Below are 24,792 nucleotides of genomic sequence, written 5' to 3' on the forward strand. Positions count from 1 at the left end.
ACACTGTAAAGTATGCTAGATTTTGAAACTGAAAGCTGAATGAAGACGTTTTAGTGACATATGACTCACTCAGCCCTTTACTAATGGGTCATACTTGCTGCATTCTGAGCCAACTTGCATTTCTGCTTGAATGTACACGACTGCGGTTCTGTTCATTCTAACCAAGGATCCGCGTCAGTCTCCAATTTCTCACAAGGAGTTCAGCCTCTTTTAAGTATTTAATTGAGCAATGGGTTGTACATTTGAGGGCACTTGGCACTCCATATATAACCACACAAACCACAAAAGTTTCCATGGTTACCATCTTTTTCATTGTCTCTTTCGACCAAAGCAAGGGAGCATGCACAGTACGGTCCACGTGGACTCAAACATGGACCCACATGGACCCGATAATCCAGTCTCATTCAGGCTGTAATAATAATGTTAGTGTTTGTCAGTTACTGATGTTAGAGGGGAATTTTAAAACAATTGCGTCGCTTGCTCAGATTCGCTTTAATTTCTGTTGTTTGCTGTGTCTGCTTGTTTTATTTATTGAAGTGTTATCAGTCATTCTCTTTTTTCCTGAGCAGCGTAACATGGTGTGCAGTTATAGGAATCAAGGAGAATAATGATTTCTGCATCGCAGCTGACAATGCTGTTTGTTATATTAATAAGGGCATTAGTTCTGCTGTTTAGGATCATAGCTGTGCACTGGGTAACTTTCTCAACAGGGTTCCATAAAAAAATAATCCTCGTCTGTGTTTGCAAAGATATAAAGCGAATATTCAATTAGTACAGCTTTGTGTGAGATGATGCGGGAAACATTAGTACATATTTAGTTTTATTGTTTTTCATCTTTTCAGGACTATCACTCCAACATCAGTTCCCATGGTCTTGACATCATCTGGGTCTCTTCAGTCTGTTCCCCTCACCACGGTTCTGACCAATGGGGACTCCTGTCACTCCCCCCCACCGCGGGTTATTCTACACACCATGCCGTCCACCACGGCAGGTGGTAAAGATGTGCTCACCATTCAAACAGCCTCTCTAGCAGGTGGAGTCGGCAGCCTGGAGGATGGCCTCCCGCAGCAGCTCCTGGTCACCAGTCTGGGCTCCTCCACTGTTTCCACCTCCTCTTGCTGCACTTCCCCTCCAGGAGTCATTAGTTCCACTGCTTCCAACCTCAACGGCCTCCCACGTCTGGTCGCCATCAACACCACCTGCGGGCAAACCATGGTGGCACAGCAGCCTGGCACCGTAATTGCCACCGTGCTGAAATCCAGTGATTTCCCAGGGCTGCAGGTCAAAGAAGAGATGCTGGACCCCAGCTACTTTCAGTCGATGGTGAACGGCGATCCATCACTGGTGGCACATACGTTTGACAAAGAAGAGATAGAGGTAGGGGAGGCGGAGCTGCAGTACAGGACTGTGATCATTGATACAAGTGAATGTCTGGCCCAGCAGGTCGCAAACGAAACTACGATAAATGGACATTCCTCGCAGAGCAGCAGCCCCAGTGAGGGCCTGACCCCGGTGGAGGAGCTGGAAGTGCGCGGAGAGATGTCCCTCCAACATGAGCAGGGAATCAAAGGCCTGCAGGAGCTGCCGCTGTCCGTTCAACTGCCTGCAAACTTTATCCAGATAAAGACAGAGCCTGCAGAAGCTTAAGGCTGCTGGACTCACGTGCACAAGCTGAACCAAAAACAGCAATTAACTCCCATTCTATCACAGACATTGTTTTCTTTGCCTACCACAGTGATCTGATCAGAGATCAGACGTGAGGGATCTTGCAGGGCTTTGCTCTTAAGGTTGGTCAGTTCAACCTAAGGATTTATTGTTTACTCACATATTTTGTGACCATGTGCCTAATTTAAAAGAATAATCAAAATTTTTGTTTTTTTTCTAAGAAGTGACTTTTAAGATTTGGATAATGATCTGCAGACATGAAGCCCCCGACACAGACAGAAACACAGATATACAGCACACGGACACATGCACACGGACACCCACACTCACCCTTTTAGGAGAGCAGCCATTGGATTTAAACCAGGGAGTCTGTCTACAACATGTGCCAGTTAGTTTTCTTCTTGCTTTTACATCTCACTGGACCTTTTATGTTTAAGGAAGAACACTCAATTAAACCAAAAAATCCAGGACTGAATGCCAAATGGTGCAATGAAATCAGACGTCTGAGAGTGTACGTGTGCGAGGTCTCAAACCACATTCAGCTTTCTGTTTCCGTGGATGAGGTGTGGATGCTGTATTAAGGCTGTCCAATCCTGTGGAAAAAACCCACGCATCTCAAAGTTTAAGTGAAGAGTACCTTCAGGATGTCTGAAAGCTCGAGACACTGTCTTGGAAAATGTCAAGTGGGGGAAAGTTTAAAAAAAAGAAAAAAGGACTCAATGACTTTTCAGTCTTTTAAGAGCTTATTACTCATTTATTTTCATATAAACACAAAGGTATGCATTTGCTCTCTATTACTCCTGGTCTTAAAACACTGTGTTACTATGGAAATGGGCATTTTTGGACCACCAAGGACAGTTCTACATCAAAACTATTTGTATAGAGCTGCAGACTGAAGGCACAGTGAGATTGAGGCACAAGTGGAGAGAAAGAATTCAACCTGTGCTTCAGAGGCACATATACATACATATATATATATATATATATACATATATATATATATATAATGTGTGCGTGTGTGTATATATATATATATATACATATATATATACACACACACACACACACACACACACACATATATATACATATATATATATATATATATATATAAACACATACATACACACACACACACAATTGAGATTAGATTTTAAGGCCACAGCAAATTTATTTATTTTCTGAATTTCTAAATTCTGTGTACAAAGCCACATTTGTCTTCTATTTACCTGTGTATAAATGAGGGAATATACAAAGAATATGAACATTGATACCATGAGGCTCATTTGGTAGTTTTTTTTGTAAGATCAATATTGCTTTCCTTTGTACAGCCTTCCATATTATATAGCTTTGCTATTTTCTAAGTTTTGGACTCAAAGTGCCCAGTGCAGCATCATTATTGCACTGTTATATTCATTTATTGTCAATAGCCTCAGTTGTGTGTCTGATTTAAAACATGTACTGAATGTTCTTTGGGTTTCCTTTTTGTTTTTTCTGAGTGGACATACCTCAGTACTGTTTTGAACAGTAAGTCAGTCGAGGCTACGAACTCACAAACCTTTGTTCTGTGTTCATAAAGTGTGAGATGTATAAATCACTATGTCTTTTGGAATCATATCTTACCAGTGCTGTTTTTGTTTTTTTAATTTATCATTCTCTTCTCACTTGTCATCCATAATGACATCCTCTCCCCTCTCTTAATTTCATATATTCTCTTCCACTCCTGCCTCGCTCTCTCTCCTCTCTCCTCCCTGGCTCTCAGGTCAGTCGAGTCCGTGCCTTCTTTATCTGCTGTCCCACTTTGTTAAGGACCTCCCTGGTCAGTCGTCCGATTGGCCCGTCGGTTCGGCTCGGGATGAGAAGCCATATTGATCCTTAGTGGTATCACAGCTTAAATTGGTTGCATTTTCCACCCACTCTGTAGCTGCAGAGTGGGGGGACATTCAGACACACTGACCTCCGTCTGCTCTGGCACCTAAGGACAGCAGTTTAAATGCTGCTTCACAACCCCACATCAGCCAAAGTGGTCTGCAAAGACATTCTGAATGTATACTTCCATTCTGACAATCAGTAATTACACTGGGTTACATTTGCATTGAACTCTGTCAGTCTTAAATGGGGATTTGCTGCTTTTTTTTTTTGCGTTGTATATATTCTTGTATTTCCCTGCCTATTTTCTTTTAAGCACTGCTTGTCTGTGAAAATGTTGAGGTATGTCCATTGCTTATGTTGTTGTTGTTGCGTCTTTTGTCTTGGGTTGTCATTGGCCTCCTTTATGCTGAATATAGAATAGATTTTTAAGAAAAAGTCAGTGTACTAATTAAAAACAAAATCTTCCTCACTGGATATCCTCTTTATTTGTTGTTTTGCTGCAGACAAAGTGGTTTTGAAATTGCGCGAGGCACAGATTAAATGTCACCGAAGACATTTGTGAGAAATTAAAGAGTCAATTTAAATGGAAAGAAATGTAGTCAATTAATTTCTGCTGTCACGATAATGAAACTTAAGTATTTCTGCCTTGAAAACTCCCGAGTTGTATTGTTGGGCTGTTGCAGCTCTGGGGGAAATTCAACCACATGGTACTGTATTTGAAGAGAAATCAAAAGACGGAAGCTGGAATGGAGCCATTATCAGGCCAGAGACTGATTGGACTGTACTTAAGTGCACTGCTACCCCCAGTTGCTGTGGGTGAATGTAAATGCATTAGCATGTGACATGCCCAGAGCTGAAGACAGCCGAGTCTGTCACCACCACAGCTTGCTGTGTGTGTGTACACACGTTTTGGCTGTGGTTTCACACAATGAGACGTTTGGGTCTCTTGGAATGGTTATTTGTGTGCGTGTGTATGGGAAGGGGGGGGGGGGGGGGGGGTTAGCGGTGGTTGCTGTTTGGCAGCGTGGCTTACCTACTGTTCCTGGCTCTGTCTACACCCACTTGCACAGCTGTGTACCACACAATCCAGTTTTGCCATAGGGTTAACACTCGCGCGCGCGAGCACTCAGGTTTGCACGGCTATTCCTCTCACGACACTGCATTGACTTAAAATCATTCAGACAGCCTAAACAAAGCCTTATACCTAACCTAAAAAACAGGGTTTCTGAATCCTGGTCCTTGATCTTTCCTTGCTCCAACACGCCTGATTTAAAGGAATACTTCACCGATTTGCATTTAGCTTTCCTATTCTACCCCTATTCTAGTAATACAAATCAACCCTAACCCTAACCCTAACCCTTAACCTTAACCTAACTTAATTCAAATCTTGGCCCTAAACTTAAACCAGTACTTTGGAAATGAGGTTCCCCCATCAACGAGGACGAAGTTTTGGTCTCTACAAGGACTACTAGTACTGACAAGATCACTGTTTATGTCAGAAAAGGTCTGAAAGAGCCCTAACCCTAACCCAAACATGAACCTAATTCAAACTCTAACCTTAAAATCAAGTCTTAACCCTTAAAAGTCTTAAGTCTCAGCCCTTTAAAGCGGTAAAGGCCAGCCGAAATGACCTCACAAAGATACGTTTGTATGAAAAAGTGTCCTTACAGCGCACTACTACTACTACTACTACTACACACACAGCCACCACAAAACCCTCACTTCATCCTGCAAATGTCTTCCTCAGCCTTTGTGCAGATGGAAAAGTACTTTTAAAATGAGTCTGAAGTCATTGCTCAAGCCCCCACATTCTGCAGCAAACAACCCTCCGCTACGTTCAAACAGACCCTAAGCTTTTCCTTCAGTGGTTCATCAATCACCTGCCATATGGTAAGCGCAGGTTGTTCTGGATTTCTAAAATAATGAAAGGCTACTAACAGCTGTCTGTGCTATTCCTTTGGTTTGTGAGTCAGAGACCCCCGAAGATGGAGCGAGAGCCCGGTCCTAGGAGAGGAGGACTATTTCTGTGTTGCCTGCAGCCACCGACACAGTGCGAGTGTTTACTGCTGTGCCATGCTGCCTCTCACAGTGGGAGCAGTTGAAGTATGATGGCTGACACTATTGTGCCTCCAGCTTGTGGCAGGAACAGTACAGGGGGAGCTTATTTAACCATCAGGTCACTAGAGTGACTCCAGCGTTTTCAGAGAGAGGGAGTTGATGACTGCAGTCTTATGGAGAAGTGGCAAACTACAGTGAAGGTTACATTTAAGCAGACTGCTTTGAATAATCATGGCTTTTTCAAAGGACCAAAGAGTAAATCTATTTAAAGACGGGAGAAGTGTGCAGCGTGGATGAACGTAATGAGGAGGAAAGCAGAAAATAATAGGAACAAACAACAATCTGTGGCTTGATATTGCAGCAGTACACCTCTCTGCACACAAGATGGCACTGGTAATACATGTGTCCATGGTGGAGGCTGAGAGGCTGTGTGGATTGGAGAGAAGTATTTCTTCAGGTCACTAATCGAAATACAGACACTCGTACATTGGTTTTCACTCCCTACCGCCTCATTATAATAACTCATGGATCTGAAACAAAGACTGAGCGTTTGAAATGAAAGCAAAAAAGGCTACGAGTGAAGTCCCCGTGTATGTTTTTGTTCAGCAACAAAATGTAATAATTAGTTTGTGAGCCACAATGGTAGTCACCAATTCTCAGGCCCAGGTTAGGTGAGATGGTTTGCACTGCACTGCACTGCAACATGCCAGATGCTCTGTATCTCTGCATCTCTGACACTTGTTTCCTGTGCTCATGGAAAAAAACCCCTGTTATAAACAAGTGCTGGACTTTCCGAGACGGTGTCTAACGCACGTGGGAGATTGTCGCAGGGTGTCATTTTCATTCATTCTGTCTACAAAGGGGAGGAGATCACTGTCACGCGGTTGCTTCCTATCTAGCACAGACGATATCGAACGGCTTCATACATGTCAGGAATGCAAATTCCCCTCATGTCATGTTGGACGTATTGGTTCTTAAAATGTCACACATCAGTAATCGGAGATGATTTGATTTTTGAAAAGCACACACAAATAAATACCGCCTTGGAGATGGGGTTTTTTCCTCTTCCCTCTTCATGTGTTTGAAGTCGTCTTGAATTCCCTCAGCATTAGAAGTTATTTCGCGAGAAAACCACAAACGCAGACACTGTTACTGTGGATGAACTACACTTGATTTCTCCAAGGTGATTTCAATCCTTATTTAACATGTCATACATGTGCTGCTGCAGGAACGCGACCTTGAATGACCTGTGTTCGCGACCCATTTGGAACAAGAGTTCTCCAGGTTTCCTCCCACAGTCCAAAAACTAGCAGATTTGTGGATTAGGCAAATTGGACACTCCTAACGTAGATGTCGGTGCGAGTGCGGAGTGTGGACGGTTGTTTGTCTCCACGTGGCGCTGTGATGGAGTGGCGACCTTTCGCCGTATGTCAGCTGGGATCGGCATCAGCACCCCCTGCGACCCTCGTGAGGAGGAGACGATGAACGAATGAATTACACAAACGTATACTAGGATAGACTAGGTTTACTTTTGTGACACAGGAAATTAAATGATGATGGGGAAAAATAGGCATTTCATGTTATTTGAAATTGTAGTCCTATAATAATTATGTAGCCTGAAATGCTAGTATGTTACTGGCCCCGCCAGTCAATTTTCAAGGTTAAATAAGGACAATACAATTAATATAAAAAAAAATTAAACAGCCTAACAACACAGCACATTATATTTTGGATAATTAAACGCGAGGGCTGCTGTGTTCTGTGCCTACAAGGCCAATTTCAAAGTCTAACAAGTGCAACAAAAGTACAAACAGTTTGGATGAATGAAAAGGCTTTTTCCACTGTCACATATTATTTATTTTACACACGGTTCTAATGGAGGTCATTCTCACAACAACACTCGCCGGAGCAATCGTTTTGATTGTGTGCAGGAATGAATAATCACAATTATAACATAGTCCAACATAGTCTACTTTTCAGCTATACAATATTTCAACTTAAGGACAATTTTAATGCCTTTCTGGAAAACATTTAGATGTATGAGAGAATGATCAAATTAGTGAAAGCACGACACAAAACAGCTGGAGGAAAGGAGAGATGATTACATGGAGCGACAAGTTCTTGTATTTCGGAATAGTTTCATTAACACTTTAACACCTAAGCCTCAAAATGTCTATCCGGACTTTTTGTGTGCGTGCTTATTTTAACCATAAAAGGACCAGAAAATGTCCTGTGAGTGAGTGCTTTGGCCCATTTCCAGAATAACAATTTACTGCATGTTAAAATAGTGTATTAACAGTTCTAAAAAAACACCGTAGTTGTACATGAACACCAGCGTTTGTGTTAAATCCGAAATGTGAACAGTATAAAACATAATTTAAAATAAAAAAATAAAAATACTTGAGTCTTTGTCTCAATGTCAAAAACGTGGGAGGAAAACCTTTGGCTTGTTTTTGGACATTTAGAGACAGAAACACACAAAAAGTTATTGTAAATATGTTTTATACTGTTCAAATTTCTGCAACTGCAACTGCATGCTTTTCTTAATAAACCATTTTTGTTCTTCTTCATTTTAAATGGTTAAAACAGTATTTTAACATGCAGTAAATTGTGAATGACCTCCAGATATTGGACGTTATTCTGGAAAAATGGGCAAAAGCACTTAGTTACAGGACATTCTTTGGTCCTTGGTAAAATAAGCAAAAAATAAAGTCTGAGGGTTAGGTGTTAAATGGTTTTAAAAACAAAACGGACTATTATAAGTTCAAGCACTTAAGATTTCTATCATTTGTGTTTGTCATCGCTGAAAAGAGTAAAAACGAATCACTGATGATGTACAGGTTATCTTTAGGCATATAATCATCTCATTTCATGGACCGTGTGATGATGACATGTTTATTTTTCTCAAGACCAAAAAAAAAAAGTGGGGTATTACAGTATGTCTCTGTTGCTATAGAAACAGGGTCATAACAAGGGAAAAAAGCAAACAAACACACAAACAAACAACCAAATTGAATAATGGGGATGCATTTGCTCCACTTGCACTTCTGTTGAAGCATCCGTGATGACAACGACCTGCCTCTGCCCCAACCAGCGCCTCTACCCCCCAGGACTTAGATACACAGTTCATTTTTCATAACCATGAGCCTGCTCTGCTTCCCCTGTCACAGTGAGAGGAGGGGTGTTTGGTGGCGGCGACTGTTGGTAAGTGATGTATGAGCGTCCCCTACAACAATACCCGAGCACGAACGTTTATTGACAATAATTACGAGAAGCCCACAATCGAAAATCATACAGTCACTGCTTATCCATTAGACTTGCATACATTTACTAGGATGGAGCCAATCAACATGTGCGACGCTAATAGGACTCGACAACAACAACAACAACAACAACAACAACAACACATTCCACTGATTCCGTAATTACTCGCGTACAAGTATCAATGCTAACATACATTTAATAGCTTTCAAGCTGCAAAACAGCTCGAGCAGAAAAGAGTGGACCGACTGTCAGATTCCCACAGTTCAATAATATGAACATAAAACTGAGAAGGAAGAGAGTTGGCACGAGTGCTGCAGGTGTCCATCAAACAACGAGTGATCTGGAAGGGGAAGACTATCAGAGAAATTAACACTTTGAGCCAAAAGAGGTTGTTTTACTTATATATATATATATGTATATATATATATATATATATAAAAGTCAAAACACTTTGATTTTTCTTTTGGCATTATTATTTCATTTATACTAAACCAACAGCACGGAGTGACTCACACTGAGCGTGGGATGTGTCCACACAGGAAACCCAGGACTGAAGGAGGGCATCTTCTAAAATCCCCAGTGGGATTTTTGATTTAGATTTTTTTTTTTTTATGATTATTGGCAGCCAGGCTAGACTGTTTTCAAACAAGGATTTATTTATTTATTTATTTATTATAAATACTAAACCTGGCAAAAATGATGCTCAGTCTCTCCTTTAACCGCTACATCATTTTCTAATAGGGGAGGTAATATTTCTAATTATTAAATGGTATTTCTAATGCTATATCTCGCTCGGGTAATGACACTGGTAATAAGGAGATTCGGCACCTAAGGAGAAATTAATGTGCAGTGTGACTGTTTGTCCACTGATTGTCTGTTTTTTGTGACACTTCTTGATGTGAAAACATTTTAGACATTTTAGGTAAGACCTTAATGTTACCTGACACCCACTATTGTATTTGTGAAACTTTTATTTTATTTGTGAAAATGCTAGAGGGGAGATTTCACCATTTTTGTTTTATACCTAGACCTCATTAGACCAGGTCCAGATCAAAAACCACTGTCCATAGACTTCTCAAATCTGGACTAGATTATCCTACAGACCTTGAAGATTCATAAAAAGACAGTCTCTGATTTGTGAACATGCAATAAAGGCACATTTCACCGTTTTTTTTCAGCATATAGACCACTTTGGACCAGGTCCAGATCAAAAAACACTTCTCAAATCTGGACTAGATTATCCCTGAAGATTCATGAAAACAAAGTCTCTGATTTGTGAAACCTTTATTCTATTTGTAAAAATACAATCAACGCTAACTTCAGCGTCGTTCAGAGGACTATGACTATGACAATTGCCCCAGACTTGACCTCCATACAAAGTTTCAAGAGTTTTTATGCACGTTAACCCCCTCAGAAATGCATGCAATGACACAGAATATTAGTAATTAATAATAGTAATAATATGAGCAATAATAAGCCGTTTTCGGCCCTGGCACTCTCATGAAAGACAGCCTCCCTTATGGTGATTACAATAGAAATGAGACGGTTTTACCTTAATATTGCTTCCTCATAGGAAGAACGATCGCCATACTTTTACCACCGTGTAATGTTAAGTGGTAACGTTTGACTTTCATGCTTCACGGTGGAGTTTTTTTCTCCCCCAGCAGGGACAAGGAGCTCTCAGGGAGCCCGCAGTAATCTCTGAATCAGCCTCTCCAGTCAGGGTGAGCCGTCCCTTTTCAGAGCGACTCTCAGGGCTTCCATGGCAATTTACTCTCACAGCTACACAAAAGAGTCCTCACAGTCCGCAGGGACTTTGCCAGACAGACAACTAGCGGCGTCTTATGAAAAATAACATTTAATACAATTTCCCCAGCATTGTGAGTGAGAAAACAACAGAAGAAGAAGCAGCAGCGGCAGCAGCAGCAGCAGCAGCAGCAGCGGCAGCGTGCCACTCTCATTGTTTTTAATAAACACATGACTATTTGATGTGACAAGCAGGAAATGCGAAGAAATGAATTATATAAATACTGATTTTATGAACTTTTTAGACCTGCCTCGGGGGTTTCGCAGCACGTATGTCAGTTTATTTGAAGTATGTTTGCAATTATTATTATCATTCTTAACTCCAATGCCACTCTTTTTTATTTTAAGTTGACATGTTGCTTTGGGCCATTGGCATTATTGATTTAAAAAGAAAAGAAAAGAAAAGAAAAAGAATAGGGGTGCAGGCTGAACTCCATTTATGAGCATATCCATAAAACATTTACATACAGTAATATGTTTTCAACCTGTTTTCAGAAAAAATAGCCACATTATTGATATTACTTACATCATTATCCCACCCATCATTATCCCACCCATCAATCAACATCCAGATTTACTTAGCAGGCAAGATTCTCTCACATCACTGTAAACAAAAGCATTATTATGCATTAGATGGCTGACTGTAAACAATAAAAGCATATGCGTCGGGTGTTTTTTTTTTTTATTCTTTGTCAAGTCTCCTTCAGTTTAATACGAAATGTTTCTGCTAATGAGCAACCGGATTAATGGAGAAGAGAGAATATCTGTCTGCTTTATTGATTGCAGGAGTCAGACTCAAAAACACAAACACTGTGCGGCAATAAGTTTCTGTCAGGGAAAATTACATTGTTTCATTCGACGAGACAAGTGAGATTATTCATACAATGGAATTTCAAATCAGAATAGAAACAAATGCAGCACTGCCGCCCTGGTAAACTTTGACTATCGAGCGTAAACACACCCGGGTATTAATGCACTTGTGTTACGATGACAGAACATCAATAACAAAATACCTGCCTCGCTTGCTTATCTGTTTGTTACAGATGCGAGTTCTTTCAGCTCGGCAGATTGAGACACGGTGTTACAGAGGGAAAATCGCCCCGGCGCAGAGGAAACTTTGAGCGGTGATGCAATGTGAGGCATTTTTTGAAATGCAAGAAGATTTAGCCCAAAACGGAAAAATCAGGATCTGTGAGTGCACCACAGAGGACGGATGAGGTGTGTGCATCTTTAAATGTGGTGTTGTAACACGATACAATGAGGAGAGAATTATTAGGATGCAGGTTTGCATAATATTCATCAGATCTAATGTTTTGTGTGTGTTACACAACCTAAGCAATAATTACAAGTGCAAGATGTGGAAGACTCAGACTCTATTCATTATCTCTTATAAATGTTCATACGTGACAGTATATGAAGAAAAAAAACGTATATATATATATATATATATATATATATATAGTTACAAAATCAAGCACAAGAAAGTTAGAAGGTAAATACTTTTTGGACATATTAGTTTATGGTGACGTCTTCCTAGGCTAAATTACACCCATTTGACAGGATCAAATAGCGAGAAGACCAAACAGGTACACAGGAAAAGAAAATTAGACAGCGGTAAACGATCAAAGGCGTTTTCTAAACACTTCAAATGCCATTTAGACCATTTAGACCGTCCAATACTCAAAGGGGTAACTTTCAGATAAGATAATAAATGTGTGCACAATGGGCTGCTTTGGTCTCACGAGAGGTCTATTTACCAAAAAGAAGAAATGGCACCTACTGCGACATAAACAGCTTAAAGCCCAGACAGCACACACACACACACACACACGCGTGCGTGCACACACACGGCCTCCTCAGACCCTCCCCAGCATACGGGCAATCCACCAGTTGCACGGCATGACAATCTGACAGATGACCCGGCCTCCTTGGTAGTAGTACGGCCATGGGTTGAAACCACCCAGGGGCTCGTGATACCGGCGGCAGTAGCGGTAACCACGGCGACAGTACTGGCAGCAGTAGCCGTTGGCATCCAGGCGGTTATCCAGCTCGATTCCGGCGTCTCTCTGCAGAGGACACAGGAGCAGGCAGGGTTACAGTCGCACACATGACAAATGTCACTTCTCCTAAGGCGAGGGCAGGAGGAAACAGGAGAGGAGGAGACGAGGAGAGGAGGCTGTGGCGTGAATCAATGAACTCGCTTTATGGCTGCAGATCAGCAGAATATAAACCAAAACAAGATTGGAAAGATCCAAATTGATGTCCGCGAACATGCAAAGTTGCATCCTGCCTGACGCCCGTGACAAAGAGATCAAAGCGAGAGTGGAGGGAATGAGCGAGCTAGATTTAAGCTCGAGGAGCATAAAACATGATATAACACCCTTGACCTTTCTGTCATACTGGAGGTAGCACAACTGCCAGCTGCACGATCCCTCATCCGGCTGAATCCGGCGTTCACTGCCTCTCTGCCCGTGTTATTTTCAATCACAGGATCGCTAACGTTGTTAGTGAGCAGCGTAATTACGCCGTTCCCTTCATTTTCTGACCTCTTAGCTCTCTTGACCAAAGTCCACACTCTGCACCAAAATGGCTCCTCCTCCTCCAACAGAGCATTCAAATTAGAGCTCCCCACGTTGTGGCGCCCTCCCCCCGACCTTGACTTTAAGTGCACGGCACATTCCTGAAGCAATTAGCAGAGTAATGATCGCCCTAACAAGGATTCCTTCATTTGCTCTTGCTGGCTGCCTCTGAATTTATAGAGAGGCCAAATGAAACCTAAACTAAAGGTAAATTGGGCAGAATTAATGGCCCCCGGATTTTTCCATTGTTCTGGGTGGTTCATGCCCTCGTAGACTCATGGGGGCCAAGTGCGGTGCCTTTGATCAAGAGCAACTACAAATGGGGCTCAGAGAAGTGGCACTTAACTCACTGTGCGAGCCGAGGCATGAGCTGCCCTCAGTATGCATTTGACCACATTTCAATCTCTTTGTAGTAAATGAATCCTCGGAGACAATCCCGCACTGTCTTGTTAAACGGCTCGGAGCCAGGAGACGCCGGGTCCGTGCCGAAGTCACATCCAGAACAAAATGGCACGATTCTCTGCGCGCTCGTGCAATGACTCAGCGACACGCAGCGGTGCAGAACACAACAGATCCACTGGTGGGAATAGAAAAGTGTGTGGGAATTGTTTAAGAGGACAGGACCCACAGGAGCACACGGTTGAGTGTCTTCCTCGTCCCCTGGTACTGTAAGTAAGGGAATTAGAGGGTTTTCTTGCATTTGTTCTTTTAAGTCCGTGTGGTCAATTACGGTGGTTTTACACCAATTTTCTTTGTTTCCTGTGGCGAGCGAGAGTTTGATCATCATAATGAATCCACAGCCACATGCATTACGTGTGACGCGAAAGGCTCAATATACAAATCCAATTTTTTGAAGCATACTAGGGTTGGATTTATTACCATGACGAGGACTGGTCGGCTTTTAATGATTTGGTGTTTCAGTTAAAGTTTGAGTTCATCATCTTCTAGGCAACAATCTGTAAAAGAAACTAAACTGAAAATGGACCAGCGATAATCGGCATCTGCTTCCTCACCAAAACCTCCAGGTTGGAAAATGAGGGAAATATTTTATTCAAATGACGTCGTGTTTATCAAGAACAAACAGCCAATGGGCAGCATTGTACCTTAAAGACAATTAATCAGAGCTATCCTTTTAAAACGGAGGGCACATATTCATCACTCCGGCTTTGAGTTGCTGTCTCCGGCGGGATGCGGCAGTGATAAGAATGGTTCACCTTGGGAAATCTGAGGCAGTCACTCACAAACAAGCAGCATTAATGAAGAGCAAAAGCCATTACCTCCTTCCTGCATCTGATTTCATCACACACTCAGGCTCACATATAAACATGCAAACACACACTCGCACGCACACACACACACACGCACACACGCACACACTCCGCCGCGCATAATATGAGGCCCTGGATATGAATGGATCTGCAAAGTAGAAAACTGCGTCAGTCGTTCAATAAGATGTAACGAATCAAAGCACGACTTGTCTAATCTCCACACTTGTTGGTGTCATTTCACACAAGCTGATCACTGTTTTTTTTTCTTGAAGCACATGCCTGCGTGTGTTATTAAATCTCCTCGCAGAGCTCATCTCATTCATGCTCGACTCCAAACAGACGCGATAACGTTTCTGTTCCGTGCCCCGCTTTGTATTCTAAAAGGGATTCTTCCGTGGAGACACACACACACACACACACACACACAGGACAGTGGAACATATGAAGTGCTTTGTGTCACGTCCCGATCTTAGTTCTCCATCTCCCTCCCTCTCTCTCTCACTCTCACTCTCTCGCTCGTCTCGTACTCCACGGTGAGAAGAAATGACAATGAAATGGTACGTAATTGAATAAAAAGATATTTTGGTAAACTAAAAAAAAACAACGAAAAGCAGCTTTGGTTTCGGTGTAAAGATTCATCTGGAGGCACAAACACCTCCTGCATGTAATTCCTCTGGCCTTTTTGCACCTCATATATGAAGGGACAGCAGTATGGGAACATGAGTATGTAAAGATTTACATGTGTGTTTGTTTACATGTGAGGTTTGCTCATATTGGAAACCCACCCTCGCTATTTGGGTCAAGGACGGCGGCGGCGCCACTGCCTTCAGCCTTGTCAGATGCTGGTTATTCAGTCTGAAATTTCCAGGGCCACCTTTGATACACCCCGCACTCTGACATGGCAGCTGTGGCAAAGGTCAGCCTCGTATATCTGTCAGACTCTGTCACAGGCACTGAAATGATTATTCCGCTTCACATAAATGCGCCATGTTAGAGAGGCGTGACTTTGAAATCCAGAGGCGTCAAATGCAGATGAATGAATTGCTTCTGTTTCTACATGTGTGTGTGTGTGTGTGTGTGACAGGTGAAATTAGACACATCCCGATCAGCTTTTTTTTTTTAGCCCGCTCTGATTAGTAGTGACTATTAGTAAAATAATTAATATTTCTGATTGGTCACTGGTAGAGAAAAGAGGGTGGAGCTAAACCAGTGCTGTGTGCAACATGTCATTAACAATTTAAAATGAAGAAAAAAAAACACTGCCGTTGTAAATGAACGACAGATTGTGCGTGGTAAATTTGAAATCGGAACAGTACGAAAACATGTTTACAACAACGAGTCTTTGTCTCTCAATGTGCAAAAACAGGCGTTCCCACTTCCTGCTCTCTCGTCTCTGGCGACAAAGACACTGATTCTCCCAGGCTACCTGAAACAGCGCGAGTGAAATTACCCTAATATCCACATGTTGGCTTTAACGTGCCACTTCTCAGCTTTCAGAAAGCGTCGGAATTTTTTCTGACAGCACAGACCGCCGAGTAACTACGGTAATGCAAATTGCGCTTGTGCCAATGTGTCGTCGGTGGTGAAAATGGTAGTTTGATACTGGATAACTTCGATAGTACAGCGCGTATGACTGTGTGTGTGCACCACGGATTGAACCGAAGCAGATCAAAATGAGGCATTGTGTCAAAAATATCTATCTATCTAAGACAGGAACAGAACAAGTGTGCGTAGCAGACTGAAAGTGCACATTTACATGAGTTTTGAATAAAAAACAAGGGTTTGGCAAACATGTGGTATCCAACAGGCACGAACAGCGGCTCAGACTCCCAATTACAGATGGCTGCCTGCCCTCTACTTGGCCATAAAGGCCTTTGTTATCAGCGCAACCACAAACAGAGCCTGCGTGCACGGTTAGGATGGATTGCAGTGGTACGCATTACTCAGCTGATAGAGGCGTTTCAAAAGGAGCGCCGTGTTTTTCATCCCCCGGTATGTTTTAATTGCACAGCGCTGCATCTCCCGCCGCAGACGGCGACGGCGGGGAAGAAGACAGAGGAGCTAAGGGGGGAAATTGAGGAGTGGAGCGGGAGGCGCTTGTGCGGCGGGCCTGATAAATGTCAGCATTATACGACGTCTCATTTCTCCGCGTGTCTCTCACCGTTTGTCACAACTCTGAGGAACAGACTGAAGCTGACTCATTATCCTTGAATTTAGCTTTAGTAGCTGTTCACCTGTGAGTGCTGAATGTATGTGTGTGTAAATGTGCTTGTGTGTGTCCCACACCCATGTATGGGTATCTTCACTGTGCAAGCGCGGTTTCTTTGTGGCACTCAGGTGCATAACTCCTGTGTAATACGCTGCTTTATGTGATTGTCCCTGAGTCAGGGATAATTAATCACAGCGCGTCGAGCGGTTTACATGCAGCACGCCAAACTGTGCCACAAGGCCCTTCCACTTATTTTATATGTTTTTGATAATTAAACCATGATAAATAAATCTAAGTTAACCGTGCAGCAATGAGTGACCTTGAGAGTATTTCTTTGTACAGACCCTTCCGCTGCCTCAAAAAAAAAAGGATGTGGGGAAAAGAAAAAAAAAGAGGCACTGAATAAATGCTGTAAGGCTCAAGTTGCTGCCTTTGAAAGGCTGGATATTCCCCTCAATTAATGGAGACACATAAAGGGAGTCTTCAATGAACTGGCCTTACTTAAATAGATATATAGTGCAATTGCTGTGCCCTCTGGTGCACAAAGTCAGTTTTAACATCAATTAGTGAGCGATTTATATGCAGAGAGAGTTGTGGCAGAGCCGGGGCTGATTGAAGTCGCTCTACTGTATCTGTTTGGTGCAGACGGTCGGCACACACACACACACACACACACACACACACACACTTACATAGTCGTTTACGGCGGGGTGGTGCTCCACGTCACGGGCGAAGCGCTGACCCGTGACCTCCGCGTCAGGTGCATCCACGTTTTCCATCTCAGCGTCTAAAACAAAACAGGGAAAGCAATTATGTTTTATTTCGTGTACTTTGTTTCCCCTCCGTTGTTCACTGCTCACTTTTCGGCGTGGCAAGTGTACAAGTTCCCAGTGGCTGGATTATAATTACTCCCATTTAAGAGAAATACACTGGAATTCATTGCAAACATTTTCACGCTCCTGTCAAATGAAGGCCTTGCCGCTTTAGATCCTAATTAGAGACGCCTAAACATTTGATACAGATTGAATGGGCGACTGCATCTAAGCACTGTAGCTAAGTACTATTTATTTGACTTGTACTTAACAAGATAAACAGCTACATTTTAAAGAAAAAAAACAACAAACGTCTTTTTTTCTTTTTTATTCCACCACATGTTTCTGGTGGCTGGCGTTACTTTGCAGATGAGCGTTTCACACATCATCAGTAATATAGTTCCAGTCTAAAGTGTAATTCTTGTAAAGATTTTTTTTTGCCACTTAAATCACCACATTTTTCTTCACCGCTACAGCAGCGACGCTTAATTCTCCCCTCTTTTAAACCTGTGAAGGCTGATTATTTTTAAAATAAGCTGAGCGCACAACACTTCCATATCAACACCTGTGAGCTGATTCAGCTAATATGTGCTTTTTTTTTTTTTTTTGGTTTTAATTTAAATTTATTGAGTCTTTTTGACACACCCAACAGTCATGGAGTGGTTGTCTGACACCTGGTGAATGTCGCTTCACTCTCCACTCTGTTATAGCTCGTACATACTGTCTGTATGTTTATTTCCTGTACCTCATCACAAAGTGTCAGCTTTTTCTTTTTTTTTTTGCTGAAAACAGCTTCTTGTTTCAAGATGACACTATAGGGTGAAGCAAAGAATGACATACCTCACAGACACATAAAGGAAGGGAAACTCATTATAAAGCTCCATAAAACGGAGGGGCGCAGTAGATTATGGTGCTCATTTTAAAAAAGTTCATCACGAAAAGAAGACACCTTTCACTTGATCACATTGTTTTCACATCATTATAGAAGGCATTACCATTAGAAAAAAAACCTCAACTACAACCACTTCTAGAAACTGTCTGATTAAGTCGTACTTAGCGAGGTGGGTATTGCTTTGCAGTGCAAAACATAAAATAATCATAATGTTAATTAAAATCCAATTGACTACGGTTTTAATGGATTGGACATAATCATTAAATGTAATATACTAAAAAAGAGGCGGTTCTATATAATGACAAAAAGTTTTACTTAAAGCTCCAGTGTGTAACTTTTGTCACCGCTTTGAGGACGTTTGCATGACTCTGCAGATCGAGCATCTGGGTTTTTTATTGGCTTCTGAACAATCGATGGAGAAACTGACAGAATAGTAACATTATCAATGAGCTCCATGGTGGTGGTGGTGGTGGTGTTTTTGTTCCTATTGACTTGTTTAAGGCACATTGGTGACTTGACAAAAAAAAAAAAAAACACCACAGGGCAGAAAAAAACCCCCCTTTTTTGTATGAAAGTCAGTTTCCATCACCTAAACCATGATTCTGTACAGACTGTCCCTTTCCTCACAGTCAGGGGCCGTTAACGAGCGGAGCCGCAGTTAACGAGCTGTGCTGCAGGCACGAGCAAGGAGAGGAGAGGACTTTTCTGCAGCTGTGATAGTCAGAGCTGTAGAGAAGACACAGTGGACTGTCTTCACCCTCAGTTTTGTGTGAATGACACACATGTAAGTCAGGAGGCTCACTTTAGTTTCATGGTTTGCTGAATGCTTACCTACTCCTTAACAGACAAGTGGATCAAGTGGATTGCGTCAATTTGTCCGCTGTTGTCATGTTGATATGAGTTGTTAAGGAGGTGACGTTACATGGTTTACATGCTGACCACAGGTGTGAATACAAGCAGATGTTTCTGTGTGTTTAATGCCTGCGTAAATCAATTATTAGTATTGCAATATGACACTGAGGGTTGGGAGTAAGTCACACATAATATGCAAGTCACAAGGTCCTAAAAAAATCCAGGTACCAGATAGTATCGCTAGTGGAAACGTAAAATAACTGTGTCGTGCTGAGGCGAGGTGGGTCGAGTCCAGCCGGCGGAAACACGCCATAAGTGAATTAAGTTGTGAAAAGTGGTCAATTAGACATACACGTTGTTACATTGTCACTGCTAAATGTATGTTAAAGTTTCATATTTCTTTGTGTGCATTATAGTTCTTTCCTTTCAGACCATAACAAACTCTGACTGCACAAAAACTTGCTGAGTTAAAATACGATGATCTGAACGTAATCCTTTCCACGCTGTTCCAACCTCGTACAAGTAACCAAATAATTCCTCACAGCTGTACCAGCAAATTTGAGTGTGAAATAGGCTACAGAGAGAGTCGCTTGGAGCTAACCACAATTGTAAGAGCTCATTTGGCAATGGCTGGAATGTAAGGGACATTCATTTATTTTTATACCATGGTGGTTATACTGTTCCCTAAAAAAAGATCTAATTGCTTCTCCCACCATTGGCCGTAAGCCTCCACTTTCTTAAAGTAGAGAAAAGTCCAGGCTGGGTGATCATATGTTTGGGAAATGATGTGGTCTCTGTGGACTTGCACACGGCCTGCGTGGATGCCCTCTAGTAAGGGTGTTAATAGCTGCATTTAGAGACCTAGACGCCCCCATGCTCTCACCACTCAGAGGGGAGGGATGGATCCAGTGGATGGGCAGCTTCTGGCAAATCTCCCAGATCTTGGAGCCAAGGAGGAAGTCTGGGTTAACGATGGGCTCCTCTGCAGGAACCCACACCTGGGAGTCCTCCAACTTCATGTCCATGGTCACGGCCTCATCCGCTTGCTAGAAGAACCCACACACGTTTGCCACACACACACAGACACACACAGACACACACAATATAGCATGTCAAGGCTTGCTAAAATGCTACGGCCTCACACAAAGTACACTCCTGCATTTGCACTCTCCTCCCCTGAGCCATGCAGCAGCTCCAGCCTCGTTGTTTTATCTATCACCTCACTGTCCTTTGAGAGGATGGCAACTTCCTGACTCCTGACTCCCACTGCCCTGCCTCCCTCCCCTTTCTCTCTCTCTCTCTCTCTCCTTCACACACACATACACTCACCCTCCTCTCAAGCCTCCGGCATGCTCTTTCTATTATACATCATTGAAATTCACAGACAGTGATGATTTGACTTTTAAATGACTTTAGAAGTGGTCTTCATTACTCTGAGTGTGGCTGCAATATCGTTTAATGTGACAGACACAATAAAGCCTTGCATTCTCTTTCCCCCCCCTTTGCCCCCTCTTCCTCCCCCTCTTCCCTCTCTCTCCCCCTCTCCGCCACAATGCTTCACTTGGCAGCCAGCACTATCAGTGGGCTTAATTTGTTGATACTGTAGTTCATGAGCTGTAAAGCAAACTATTATTGCTTAATGATAGGGACTACATGTCAGTGTTGTCTAATAGAGACATATGAAGGGGGTTCTGTGATGCTCTCCCCTAACAGTGCAGATATTTATTTTCTTCTTCATGTATATGTAAATACACACACAAATAAAACCCCTCTTCCCATTCCCTTGTTAATTAGCAACCCAGAACAGAAAAACAGTTCACTTGACAAATGTTTTTACAAGGTGATTTTCTCCCAGTCTAAAGCTTAATTGCACATTAGTTAAGCTTGACGTAGAGTCCTGGGGCTATAGCAGGAGCAAGAATCATTAATATTGGGTCGTGCCACCCCTCCAAATACCACCTCCCCCCCCCCCGTTCACCCCGTCACTCCGGCTTTCATTTTGCATTCCACGCTGCTTCATGTCTGTCATCGAGTGACACTGTTGTGACCTGGAAAGATGAGGGAGGGGGAAAAAACCAACAACAAGCATATATTTCAGCTTTTGACGCACTTTCGCTCACTTTTAAAAACCGTCCAGAAGACTAATGATGACTCGGAGGACTTTGTGTAGCGCGGGGGGGGGGAAATCGTGTGCTACGTCGAAGGTGGTGCTCTGGCATTGAGCCGGCGCGCTCACCAAACTGATGGTTGTAGAAATGAATTCAAACTTGGAGAACACAAACAGTACTCTCTAATTGGACCTCTTAACCGCCGAAAGCCGAGTGAGTTGTCTCTGGGAAGTAAATGGAGGTCAAGACACGGAGGTTCACAACATGACTTTGACTTCACAGTTGAGAAACGACTCCAATAACTTGTAGAAGGGAGCGCCTGCGGGAAATGATAAAGGTCAGAATTTTAGCATGGGGCAGGGATTTCTAAATGCCAGTTGACAAGCACAAAGACAACATGATTACAGTCTTCCAGTTTCTTCACATTTTGACAGGCTCTCCCATCCTGACGAATGATGAATTATTAGGACCCGAGCAACTTTTTTTCTTTCTTTTTTTTAATCAAGTATTGAACCTTGGGAATGATGGTAATTTGTTTTGTGTGCCCTGTGCCTGGTGTATGTATGTTTTAAGCCTACAGTGCACAAGTTAATTATAAAGCAGTTGTGCTGTAGTTAATGAATTTACCCTCTTCTGCCACTGTGTCCCAAGGGGGGAAACACTGTTGACACGACACATTGTTTAAAGTGGTGCTGTGTTTGCCAGAAACTGGCAAAGATTTTCCTCCTGATACCCTGGAGCTTTTGCACATCACACTGCACAGCACAGACAGGGGGATGTATTATGCAATGTAATGTTTGTGATTTTTTTTGTTAACACCCATATCCATGCAACATTTACTGAGTGTGCTGGGACTTGCCAAAGGGTTCCAAAGGCAGGATTACAACAGAGTGGATAACAACCAAACTCCATGGCGAAAATCGATTGGAATAATGAATAATGGATTCATATTCAAGTTCAACTTTGACAAATGTTGACAAGGACATTTTAGATGTCAAGAAATTTACATTTCTATTTACTTATTTAGCAGGGTCTTTCAGTATAAAGTATAAAACACCTTGGGTTAAACACTGATAGGTACTTATTCTGTAAGACAAAGACAACAATGTAAATGACAATACAATATGCTCTACATGTGACTTTGTGGTGCAACGGTAGTGCGTCTGACTCCTAATTTTAAGAAATTAGTTGATTCAATGTCTTTTATATACTGTACATTCATTTGACAAAAAGACATGTAAAAAGTTCACAAATTCATATTCTGTCTGGGCATTGTTTAGACTTAATGCTGTTTTTATGACGTGTTTCACAATATAAGTTCCATTGTTTATTTGCCAAATTTCTCCTCACTCTGTCCCATATAATGTTATACACAACAAATGGGGAATTGTGAGGGATCAGAAAATGTACGCATTTTGTACAACATACTAACCTATGACTTTTTTGTCAAAATTTGGACGACACACTAAAGTATGACTTTTTTGTCAAATTTTTCGACAACATACTACCCTATGACTTTTTTGTCAAATTTTGGACGACATACTAACCTATGTCTTTTTTGTCATATTTTGGAACGACAAACTAACCTATGACTTTTTTGTCAAATTTTGGACGAGATAAAGTATGACTTTTTTGTCAAATTTTGGACGACATAATAGAGTATGACTTTTTTGTCAAATTTTGGACGACATGCTAACCTATGACTTTTTTGTCAAATTTTGGACAACATACTAAAGTATAGCTTTTTGTCAAATTTTCGACAACATACTACCCTATGACTTTTTGTCAAATTTTGGACGACATACTAACCTATGTCTTTTCTGTCAAATTTTGGACGACATACTACCCTATGACTTTTTTGTCAAATTTTGGACGACATACTAAGCTATGACTTTTTTGTCAAATTTTCGACAACATACTACCCTATGACTTTTTTGTCAAATTTTGGACGACATACTAACCTATGACTTTTTTGTCAAATTTTGGACGACATACTAACCTATGACTTTTTTGTCAAATTTTGGACGACATACTAACCTATGACTTTTTGGTCAAATTTTCGATGACATACTAACCTATGACTTTTTTGTCAAATTTTCGACGACATACTAACCTATGACTTTTTTGTCAAATTTTCGACGACATACTAACCTATGACTTTTTTGTCAAATTTTCGACGACATACTAACCTATGACTTTTTTTTATCACATTTTGGACGACATACTAAAGTATAGCTTGTAGTCAAATTTTGGATGACATGCTAACCTATGACCTTTTTTGTCAAATTTTGGAAGACATACTAACATATGACTTTTTTGTCAAATTTTCGACAACATACTACCCTATGACTTTTTTGTAAAATTTTCGACAACATACTAACCTATGACTTTTTTGTCAGGTTTTCGACAACATACTACCCTATGACTTTTTTGTCAAATTTTGGACGACATACTAACCTATGACTTTTTTATCACATTTTGGACGACATACTAACCTATGACTTTTTTGTCAAATTTTGGACGACATACTAACCTATGACTTTTTTATCACATTTTGGACGACATACTAACCTATGACTTTTTTGTCTAATTTTGGACGACATACTAACCTATGACTTTTTTGTCAAATTCTCGACAACATACTAACCTATGACTTTTTTTGTCAAATTTTGGACGACATACTAAATATGACTTTTTTGTCAAATTTTGGAAGACATACTAAACTGTGACTTGTATGTCACATTTTGATGACATGACAAACTGTGCTGGAATGTCCCAAACAGGACTCGAACCCACAATCCCTAGTTTATGAGAACAATGTCTTATCCATTAGGCCACTGCAGGTCTCTGTTGGTGTGAAACATGCCTTCTTTATCACATTTTGCTATGACTTTTTTGTCAAATTTTGGACGACATACTAACCTATGACTTTTTTATCACATTTTGGACGACATACTAACCTATGACTTATTTGTCAAATTTTCGACGACAAACTAAACTATGGACTTTTTTGTCGAATTTTGGACGACATACTAACCTATGACTTTTTTATCACATTTTGGACGACATACTAACCTATGACTTTTTTGTCAAATTTTGGAAGACATACTAACCTATGACTTTTTTGTCAAATTTTCGACGACATACTAACCTATGGACTTTTTTGTCGAATTTTGAACTACATACTAACCTATGACTTTTTTGTCAAATTTTGGACAACATACTAAAGTATGTCTTTTTTGTCAAATTTTGGACAACATACTAAAGTATGTCTTTTTTGTCAAATTTTGGACGACATACTAACCTATGACTTTTTTGTCAAATTTTGGACGACATACTAACCTATGACGTTTTTTGTCAAATTTTCGACAACATACTAACCTATGACTTTTTTGTCAAATTTTGGA

The 24,792-nt window shown here is 41.4% G+C and overlaps 2 protein-coding genes across 8 annotated transcripts in view; one reads left to right on the forward strand and one right to left on the reverse strand.

Annotated features, from left to right (window-relative positions):
* elf1 (E74-like ETS transcription factor 1) overlaps positions 1–4,006 on the forward strand; it is a 37,778-nt gene extending 33,772 nt beyond the window's left edge. For all 7 annotated transcript variants that reach the window (XM_058649598.1, XM_058649596.1, XM_058649600.1 and 4 more), the window contains one exon: positions 843–4,006. In XM_058649598.1, coding sequence (XP_058505581.1) covers positions 843–1,647 — 805 coding nt within the window. In that variant the 3' untranslated portion in view covers positions 1,648–4,006. The remainder of the gene's footprint in view (positions 1–842) is intronic.
* Positions 4,007–10,128: 6,122 nt separating this feature from the next.
* Positions 10,129–24,792, reverse strand: part of tnmd (tenomodulin) — a 67,201-nt gene continuing 52,537 nt past the window's right edge. The window contains exons 5-7 of the mRNA XM_058650477.1: positions 20,161–20,323; positions 17,414–17,508; positions 10,129–12,731 (exon numbers count right to left, since the gene is read on the reverse strand). Coding sequence (XP_058506460.1) covers positions 12,522–12,731; positions 17,414–17,508; positions 20,161–20,323 — 468 coding nt within the window. The 3' untranslated portion in view covers positions 10,129–12,521. The remainder of the gene's footprint in view (positions 12,732–17,413; positions 17,509–20,160; positions 20,324–24,792) is intronic.

This window comes from Solea solea, chromosome 14 (genome assembly GCF_958295425.1).
Source record: "Solea solea chromosome 14, fSolSol10.1, whole genome shotgun sequence".
Lineage (NCBI taxonomy): Eukaryota > Metazoa > Chordata > Actinopteri > Pleuronectiformes > Soleidae > Solea > Solea solea.